The sequence below is a fragment of the Nicotiana sylvestris genome, chromosome 6 (genome assembly GCF_000393655.2).
Source record: "Nicotiana sylvestris chromosome 6, ASM39365v2, whole genome shotgun sequence".
NCBI lineage: Eukaryota > Viridiplantae > Streptophyta > Magnoliopsida > Solanales > Solanaceae > Nicotiana > Nicotiana sylvestris.
The window spans coordinates 166,499,011-166,508,878 of record NC_091062.1 but is presented as its reverse complement, the minus strand read 5'-3'; the positions used below and the strand labels follow the sequence as shown (position 1 = coordinate 166,508,878).

The 9,868-nt window shown below is 34.5% G+C and overlaps 1 protein-coding gene across 3 annotated transcripts; it reads left to right on the top strand.

The window, feature by feature from the left end:
• The first annotated feature begins 2,846 nt into the window (after window positions 1–2,846).
• On the top strand, window positions 2,847–7,022 carry LOC104235550 (aluminum-activated malate transporter 12-like). Of its 3 annotated transcripts, none has more exons than XM_009789339.2 (6): window positions 2,847–3,289; window positions 3,414–3,512; window positions 3,711–3,983; window positions 5,000–5,130; window positions 5,256–5,399; window positions 6,207–7,022. In XM_009789339.2, the coding sequence occupies exons 1-6, from the start codon at window positions 3,046–3,048 to the stop codon at window positions 6,933–6,935; spliced, it is 1,620 nt and encodes a 539-aa protein (XP_009787641.1). In that variant the 5' UTR covers window positions 2,847–3,045; the 3' UTR covers window positions 6,936–7,022. The 3 variants fall into 3 exon arrangements, with proteins under 3 accessions (XP_009787641.1, XP_070006195.1, XP_009787640.1); XM_070150094.1 differs by having other exon boundaries at window positions 3,372–3,512; window positions 3,711–3,767; XM_009789338.2 differs by having other exon boundaries at window positions 3,372–3,512.
• Window positions 7,023–9,868: the final 2,846 nt, after the last annotated feature.

Genomic DNA, 9,868 nt, shown 5'->3' with positions numbered 1-9,868 from the left:
TTTTGCGCTCCATAGTTTATTTTATCTTTTAAAAGTTTTTTAAAAAAAAAGGTACTATCTAACTAAAATTTGAATTTTCATGTGTGTTGAAGTATTTGGTGTTGGAATTTATTGGGTATTGTTCTTTGATTATGATGTTAATGCTATTTTTCAAAGATTTTATTGTGAGAAAATTAAATTCATCAATGAAGGATCTTGAAACTTGAAACTCATAACTTGGTTTGTTTGAGTTTTTAATTGTTTTGATCCGATCCTGGATGAGTTTGTTTGGAAAATTGATTGAAGGTTGTAGCTAAAGTTTTAGTCAATTTGATGGAAATTTTGTAGTAGATTTTACAAATTTGGGTTGAAATATAGTTGAACTAGAGAAGATGACGAATTTGTATTGTATACCCAAATAGTATACAAATATACCATTTTGGTATACAATTCATTCCAACTATATACCCTATTAGTATAGTTATATACTATATTGGTATCATATGCTAGTTGAATTATTTTTTGGTTGTATTAGCTGCATTTAATTGATACAATATTTGATTTTCTTTTAATAATAGTAATATAGTACAATTTCTTGAAATACTTTATTATATTAATATGTGGTACACTATTTTCTTATTTTTCTCTTTATGCATGTGTGTTATGTAATAGTAGTATAGTCATATAGTTGCCAGGAATTAACCAGTAAAGATGTATACCATGTTGGTATAGCTATATGTCATATTGGTATCATATGGTAGTTTGTTTTGATTGTTTTAGCTGCATTTTAAGTGAATTCTATTATGAAATAATTTATATGAACATGATTTGCAGTGCTGGAATTTTTGTATGACGATGGACATAAATTTTGTGTATTATGTAATAGTTTTATAATTATAGGCAATTGTTGGAACGACCCCATACAACTATATACCATGTTAGTATATGGAGTGAGCAAGTTGTTTTGCAAATATTTAGCTTGCAACATGAGTATGTAATTTTCTCATACTTTTATTGCGTCCTTTAATGTTTTGGTACAGTAGTATAGTTGCAGGTAGTTGTAGCAATATTCTAGAGCAATCATATGCTCTGTTGGTATACATATATACTATACTGGTATCATATGTTAGTTAATATTTTTTTATTGTATTAGCTACATTTAATTGGTACACAATTTGATTTTTCTTTAGTAATAATATATATAAAAAAAATAGTGAAAACAGTAAATGAAATTAAATTATGAAGAGAAAAAGAATATAAAAAAAGAAATTAAATGAAATTAGAAAAGGAAAAAAAGGAAAAAAGAAAAAAATAAGAAGAAAACGAGAAAAAAGAAAAGGAGAAAAGAAAAAAAAAAGGAAAAAAGAAAAGAAAAGAAGCATAGAAATAAAAAAGAGTTGGAGAATAAAGAAAAAACTCCCCACAAAACCTACTATGGGTAGGAAATATAATTAGTTTATGGGTAGGAAAACAAATGGATAGACAAGGGTAAATAGTTTTGTTTTTGTGGGTAACTGTGTCAAAATCCCAAATAATTTTATAACTTTATTGATACAATGGTAAAATTTAGGGCTCATACGGTAAATTAACACCTTATTCTGTATGAGAAAGGAGAGCAATAGGTTATAAGAACATTAGAAGAGAAAGCGACCAAGTTTTTACGGTAAATGCCAACTTAATGAGTACCATATTCTAGCTCAGAGGTAGGACATATATATTCAGAAATCAGTCCTTGGCCCCACTGGGGTTTAAAGCTAGTTTCGTGCTGGGTAACACCTTTGCAAATATGGAAACTACCACGTGAAACAATGTATACTGCTGCTTTAAGAATTAAGAGGGGGGAGTTTGAGTTGCACTCGAAAGAACACAAGTCAGATTTCCAACTGTTTTAGGAACAGCAGAACATATGATCTTTGTTGAAACCCTACAACTCTACTACTCCCATTAGGTTAACAAATAATAACGAGAGAGCCAACCTAAAACGCGTTTTTATTCCCTTTAGTAGCATGTTAAGATCAACCACCTTTAGCCTAGTCACAGGCTCATAGCTAGGGGTGTCAAACCGGTGGGTCAGATCGGATATATATTGAGCGGGTTGAAAACGGGTAAAGCAAAAATGGACAAAAGGGTTAACCGGCGAATATATAATATAGATATTCATATTATTCATGACTTCTTGATGATGATCACTTTTGGAAGAATAAGTGAATAATATAATTCTTATCCATATTTGACCCGTTTTTAAAATGTTCTTATCGACTCATTTTTTTTAATGAATAATATGAGTGAATAACTTACTGTTTTCTTTTAACCATTTTGCCGCCACTACTCGGAGGAAGTAGACATTTACCCTAAAGGCAGAAAAGGTTTCATGTTATTCCCTGCAATTTGAACCCATTGAAATGTCTCGCTGTACCTGCACCCCATTAATTGCAAATTAAAGTACAGTTAATTTGAGCAAATTAAAATTATAAGCTTGGTCAACCAGGCACCGTCAAGGCGCCGCTTAGCCTATTGGTTATTTGACACGTTGAGAATTTAAATTGTTTCTATTGCATGGTTATTAGCTGGTTTATTAGTCCAAATAATTTAGGTTTCTTTTGACTTCGACTATTGTCCAATAATCCAATGGACTTCTCCTTCTTGGTAATCATTTGATCACATAATACGGTTGATACGTGGTGTTTCTTTTATGGGTCCCACAATTCATATGTGTGTCTGTATTTTATAATTTCACAATTTACAAACGCTCTATAAATTCTAAGTAGGTAAACTTATATTTCAACAAAAGTAGTCATTTTGCTTCTCTTTTTTGACTTGATGACCATTATTTGAAAATCTAAACGAACGTCTTTACTATCTCAAATTACGTGTACCTCATTAGGAAGCCTGTCAATGCCCTTCTCTATAAGATAAGATGGGGTGGCCCATGATAATTTCGAAAAATTCCAGCAGCCTCCAGAACAGTGTATTTCTTAATTCATCTTTGTATGTTAATTTGCATGACTTCATTTTCTTAAGTGACAAGATACAAAAATCTCCGTATTCATTTGTTAATTATTTAGGATGATGGAGAAACGTTTGAATGGTGTTGTGGAGAGAATGAAGAGTACTTTGCCAAGATTAATATGGAGAAAAATCTGGAAAGTGGGGAAAGAAGATCGAAGAAGAGTAATTCACTCACTAAAAATGGGACTGTCCTTGACATTGGTCTCTTTATTGTATTTACTGGAGCCATTGTTCAAAGGCATTGGAGAAAATGCTATTTGGGCTGTTATGACTGTTGTGGTTGTTCTTGAATTCACAGCAGGTAATTATTCCATATTGATTTTATAATTCCATGTTAGTCAATGAATGACATCGATCGTTTGTGTTTCTTTAATTATGGATAGGGGCAACATTATATAAAGGGCTGAATAGAGGACTTGGGACAGTATTTGCAGGATCATTGGCATTCTTGATTGAGTGTATTGCCACAGAATCTGGCCACATATTTCATGCTGTTTTCATTGGGACCTCAGTATTTTTAGTTGGTAAGCTTCACTTATATTGAATTGGAAGATTCCAATAGAAAAATCTTCCACAAAATTAAGAACTGTAATTTTTGTGTATATCGATCGCTCCCACCCTTTGATTCATTGTTACCCTCTCTTTTCTTACTTTAATTTAATTTACCCTGATTAAGAAAAGACATTTTCTGTATCTAATTGATTTCATTTCTAATTTTACAGGAGCCGTGGCTACGTACATGAGATTTTATCCTCACATAAAGAAAAACTATGACTATGGTGTGGTGATATTCCTCTTGACATTTAATTTGATCACAGTGTCAAGCTATCGTGTTGATAGTGTGTTGAAAATTGCCCATGAGCGCTTTTACACCATAGCCATTGGCTGTGCTATCTGTCTTCTCATGAGCCTATTGGTATTTCCAATTTGGTCAGGAGAAGACCTCCATATATCGACTGTTGCCAAATTCGATGGCTTAGCAAAATCTATTGAAGGTAGGCTAGATTTTAGATGTTGAACTAGCACAATCTATTTTCATTTTATTCGGACTAAATTTCCTTAAACTTTGATGTTATATATTTTAACAAAATCTACCAACCTTTGTTGAGCTAGAAATTAATAAAATTTGTGGCGTGCTCGATTTTTTACACGATTACTGTGAGTTAACCTAATATAGGAGGTTACTTACTCACCCGTAGGGGTGGCAAACGGACGGCTCGGGTCGGATATGAGCGGGTCAAAACGTGTAATTTAAAAAATGGATAAATTATCCGACTCGACCTGTATTTGAGACGGATAAAAATGGGTTTATCCCGCGGATAATATGGATATCTATATTATCCATGAGTTCTTAAATATATTCACTTATGAGAGAATTCCTAGTCTTCCAAACTTGAGGAACCTCAATTTGAGGCTTTACAAATATAAAAGTTAAACACATTAGTTATTCATTGGTTATCCATTTGGTTACCCATTTTCTAAGTGGATAATATGATTCTTTATCCATATTCGACCCGTTTTTAAATGGTTCATTATCCAACCCATTTTTGATGGATAATATGGGTAGATAATTATTTTTTTAACCATTTTGCCACCTCTACTCACCCATCTCATTTCATGTGATGCGCTTTGATCGGTTTAAAAAATAAAAAAAGATTTTTAAAACCTGTGAAATAAATTTTTGTGTTTCTATAATAAATCGTGTCGGTACAAAATGAAAAATTTAAAGTTAAATTGTTTCAAAATATAATTCTAGAACAGACTAAAAATTAAGTACATCATATAATTGGGATAGAGAGCGTACTATTTATCATGTGCACCTCTTCATGCTTATCATAGAAATTTAAATGTAATTACCTTACAAATGACGTGTATAATTTTAAATTGTCGTCGGTGCACAAATTTAATTTAACCTCATAACAAAATTAATTGATATTATGTGAGGATTGTGACTATTCATTCATATATAATAAACGGATTGATGAGATCTTTATTCAACTAAACTTTGCAGCTTGCATTAACGAGTACTTTAGCGATAAGGAGGAACAAGAAAAAGCCAAAGAAAATTCGATGGAAGCGGAGGATCCCATTTACAATGGTTATAAGGCGGTTTTAGATTCCAAATCATCTGATGAAACTTTGGTAAGTACCTGATTTATAAAGTCCATAATTTAAGGAAGTTATTAGCTATTTGATTAAAGAATTAAAATTTGCCCTTATAGAGATTACGTAAACTTAATTAAGTAGAAAAAATCTGAATGGATCAGGCAGTATATGCAAGTTGGGAGCCAAGATATTTAAGACGTTGTTCGAGGTTGCCGTGGCAGCAATATGTAAAATTGGGGACTCTTATTCGCCATTTTGGATACACACTAGTGGCTTTACATGGATGCCTGCAAACTGAAATTAAGGTGATATTCCCCATACTCTTAACATTTTTTCCTTGTCTTTCTTTTCTTTGTTCCTTTCCTTTTCTATTTTTTTTTTTTTGGGTGTGTGTGTGTGGGGGGGGGGGGGGGGGGGTTCCTTTTGCTTCAGGCATATGATATTCGAAAACCATAGATTCAATTCACTCATAGTAACACCAAAGAGGCCATCAGCAATTTTATGTAAGTGGAAAGGAGACCATGGATTAAGTTTGGTGGTTATTCAATTCAAATAGGGTGGAGAGTATACCCCTTTTCCATTTGAAGGCTACGTTGGATATCCTTTTGCTCTAGTACTATCGACAAAGTTACCATATCCAGTAATCTTTATAAATTTTGTGCTCACTCAGTCAACAAGAGCAGCATGTGATGTCTAAGTTTTATGCTCACCAAGTCAACAAGAGCAATATGTGATGCTTCTTGTCTAAAAAAGGCTAAAATATACTTAAATACACTAGTCAAATAAATTAAATACAGAATATTTGATGCATGCAATAAGTTGTTTTCTAGCTTTTAGAAATCCAATATCATTTTATTTTATCTCAATCTGATTGGGATAGAAAATATAGATTTACTTTCAAGTGGATCAGACACGTGATCATATTGGCCGGTTCCTTCTTGGAACTAATTTTTTCCAAATTTCATTCGCATTTTGGCCACAAGTGGGACTCAAATAGACAGTACGTATATCAAATGTATTAGATCTTTAGATTAAATGATCTCTTATATATGTGATTAGAAGTTTTAGCTAGTTTTTACTTTCTTAAAGTGTGTCTTGAATTTGTTTTGTAGACTCCTCGATCAGTTCGTGTACTGTTCAAAGATCCATGCAATCAACTTGCCAAAGAAGTGACAAAGGTACTAAAGGAACTGGGCGATAGCATAAGAAATCGTCGTCAATGCTGCCCAGAAATGCTATCTAACCATCTCAATGAAGCCTTACAAGGCCTTATCAATGCCTTAAAATCCCAACCAAGACTCTTTCTTGGAACTAATAGTAATATAAACATATTAGCTTTAACAGGTGCAATATCCTCTAGGCAAAAATCTAGTAAAGATTTTGTAGTCTCTTTATCGAGTGTAAATAATATTGACACATCCAACGAAGGTCCTGCTCGTCTTGGACTTGGCCGTGACTTTTTGGCAGGTGAGGCTCATGGGACAACACCAGCATTATCGAAAGACACGTCTAAAAAGGACTCTGAACCACAAATGAAATTAGAGGCTGGTGGCAGAAAGAGTTTGAGGCCCACATTAAGCAAGATTGGAATTACTAGCCTCGAATTTTTGGAGGCACTACCATTTGCAGCTTTTGCTTCATTACTAGTTGAAACAGTTGCACGACTTGATCTTGTTATTGAAGAAGTTGTAGAATTGGGAAGGATAGCTCATTTCAAGGAGTATAATCCTGATGATGATCATGTCGCTGTGATCACTTGTGATCAGAATCCTAGAGTGGAAGATGAGATTGTTATTAGCAGATTACAAACCCAATTCCCCTCCTCCCATGCAGCAGATTAACTCTAGACTTTATAGTGGTTGGGGTTGATAGAAAAACTATAGAGAAAAAAGATGGATTTCATGGCGGATAAATTTTCTTTAGTGAGGATATATTATACATTTAATTATTTGAACTTATATATACACACTCCATCTTGTTGACTATTTAATACAGGCAGTTTAAAATAAACTTAGGGATTGTTACACAAATATCTAGCCATATTTAATGTTTATTTTTATAGCTGGCATATATAGATTATACATTAATTATACATATATTATATACAAATTACATATATTATATATTTGGGGGCTATTTTTTGTTTAAGAGATTGTGTGGACGGTACACATTAACTGCTTTATGATGTCCTATCAAAGGTAGGTAATTGAGCATATAAACAGTGTTTGCACGTGTATCTACGTTAAACTCAAGATTTACACACAAACGTCTATAAATAAAATTATAATAATATATAATCTATATAAATTCTATACTCGTCATTGCCTTCATTCGAGAACGAATTAGTCACGTAAAAGAGGTACTATATAAAAGGTCTTTTGATATGTAGTTTGTCCCTTTAATTTGACAACAAAAAGAGGATCAAAATGGAGAAGCCAAAACATTAAAGAAGAGAAAGTAAAGAAGTACAGATGCGCTTTACTAATAGTATTAACTATATACTGAACTTCGACGTCGAAAATCCTAATTTCCTAATCTTCCACAGGAATTCTGACAAAAAGAAAAGAAAATGGAGGATGAATAAATTACCTGGCGGGCTTTAAAAATACAAGACAGCAAAAGAGGTCCTTACCAAGTTCGAACCAGTGACCTTTTGATCTGCAGTCAAATGCTCATCACTGAGCTAATGACACTAGTTGTTACTAATAGCCAAGATACTAATATAAATAAGAAATAATTAAGTAAATAGTTATTTTTCAAATAATAGTATGATTTAAAATTCACATAAAGATATAGGAGTAGAAAAAAATTCATTTAAAAATATCAAAGTGTATACGGTCAAAATCAGGTATAACCAATTTCGTGTTCTCGAGGATCACTTCGAGAACAAGTTCGAAATAGACCAGGCTCGAGCCCGAGGGCGGAGTACAAGACTCGAAGATCGAAGTGCTCAATGAACACCGAGGCCAAGTATGACCGACCTCGAGATAATACCGTTATGGTTTCATAATAGAAAGAGCAAGATTCCTGTAGCGGCCCTAAGATCACGGCGTAAATTCCGGAATGGATTTGTACTAGGTGGTTAGACAGCTGTATAATAAGATTCCTACTACAATTAGAATTGTACCATTTAGGATTCCCCTACTATATTAAGAGGACCTCAATCATTTGTAATACATCAATCATTGAGAATGGAATATACATATTTCACTTTCTTGCTTAGTGTTCATGTGATTTGCTTTATTATTTTATTGCTTATCCACCTACCTCGAGGTCGTTACTGCTCGAGGTCAAGGTCTGGTTATAAGTTGGTTTGGCTTACCTCTCTTTAATTTATACATTAGATTACTTGTTCATCAATTAGTATTGGATTAAATCACATATCTTTAAAAGCACAATACAAGTCTAATTGTTATTCGGATTTTAGGGTAAACAGTTTGGCGCCCACCGTGGGGCTAAAGATAATAGTGATTATTTCAATACTGATTCAGATAACACACATTATTTTCACACTTATTCCTGTCAAGAATTTTTGTTCTTAGGTTAAAACATGTCAAACTCACAAAACGCACCCGTACACGGCGATGATGGTCTTGGATTTCATGGGGAAAATGATAATGTAGTTGCTCCAGGATCCGGTGTACCACCGATTAACCCTAGCGAAGTGCTAATTGCAGAACCATTCGATGTTCGTTCGCACATTGCTTTGAATGCGGGCTTAGACGCAGACCGCGGAGGAAGTGTATGCGGGAAAGCCCGATCCGGTGGCCAAGAAACATAGGGTGAAGGAGGGAGTTAGCCTCTAGGTAATATTCAAGATACTACAAGATCAACAGGTTGCTATCGCTCAGCTTCAAAATCAACATAAAACTCTAAGTGTGGTCGAACCAGAAACCACTCGCCGTACCGAGCCGGTGCTAGAAATGTCGAACGGTAATGGATCGGGGACTGATCCTGCAATTATGAATATGCTCGAGGAGCTCACCAAAAAAATCGAGTCGGGAGAGAAAAAAAATTGAAGATAATGACAAGAAAGTGGAAACATACAATTCTCATGTTGATCAAATACCGGGGGCACCCCCGGTCTTAAAAGGTTTGGATGTCAAGAAGTTCGTACAAAAGCCATTCCCTCAGAGTGCGGCTCCGAAACCCATTCCTAAGAAGTTCTGTATGCCAGATATACCTAAGTACAATGGGACGAGCAATCCTAATGAACACACCACCTCGTACACATGCGGGATTAAAGGAAATGACTTAAATGATGATGAGATTGAGTCGGTTTTGTTGAAAAAGTTGGGAAAAGTTTCAAAGGGAGCAATGATCTGGTATCACAACTTGCCACCAAATTCTATCGATTTGTTTGCTATGTTAGCAGACGCCTTTGTGAAGGCACACGCCGGGTCCATAAAGGTTGCAACGAGGAAATCCGACATTTTTAAGATAAGACGGAGAGGTGATGAAATGCTAAAGGAGTTTGTATCCCAATTTCAAATGGAGCGAATAGAATTACCACCGGTCATAAATGATTGGGCCATTCAAGCCTTTACCTAAGGGTTGAATGAGCGGAGTTCGATCGCATCACGACATTTGAAGCAAAATTTGATCGAGTATCCAGTTATAACTTGGGTGGATGTGCATAATCGTTATCAGTCAAAGACTAGGGTCGAGGACGACCAGCTAGGAGCCCCCTCGTGTTCAGTTAATCCAAATAGATTGGCAGTTAAAGCCCCGAGAGATACCGATAGGGAGTCAAGGTCGAACAGGGAACGGTATC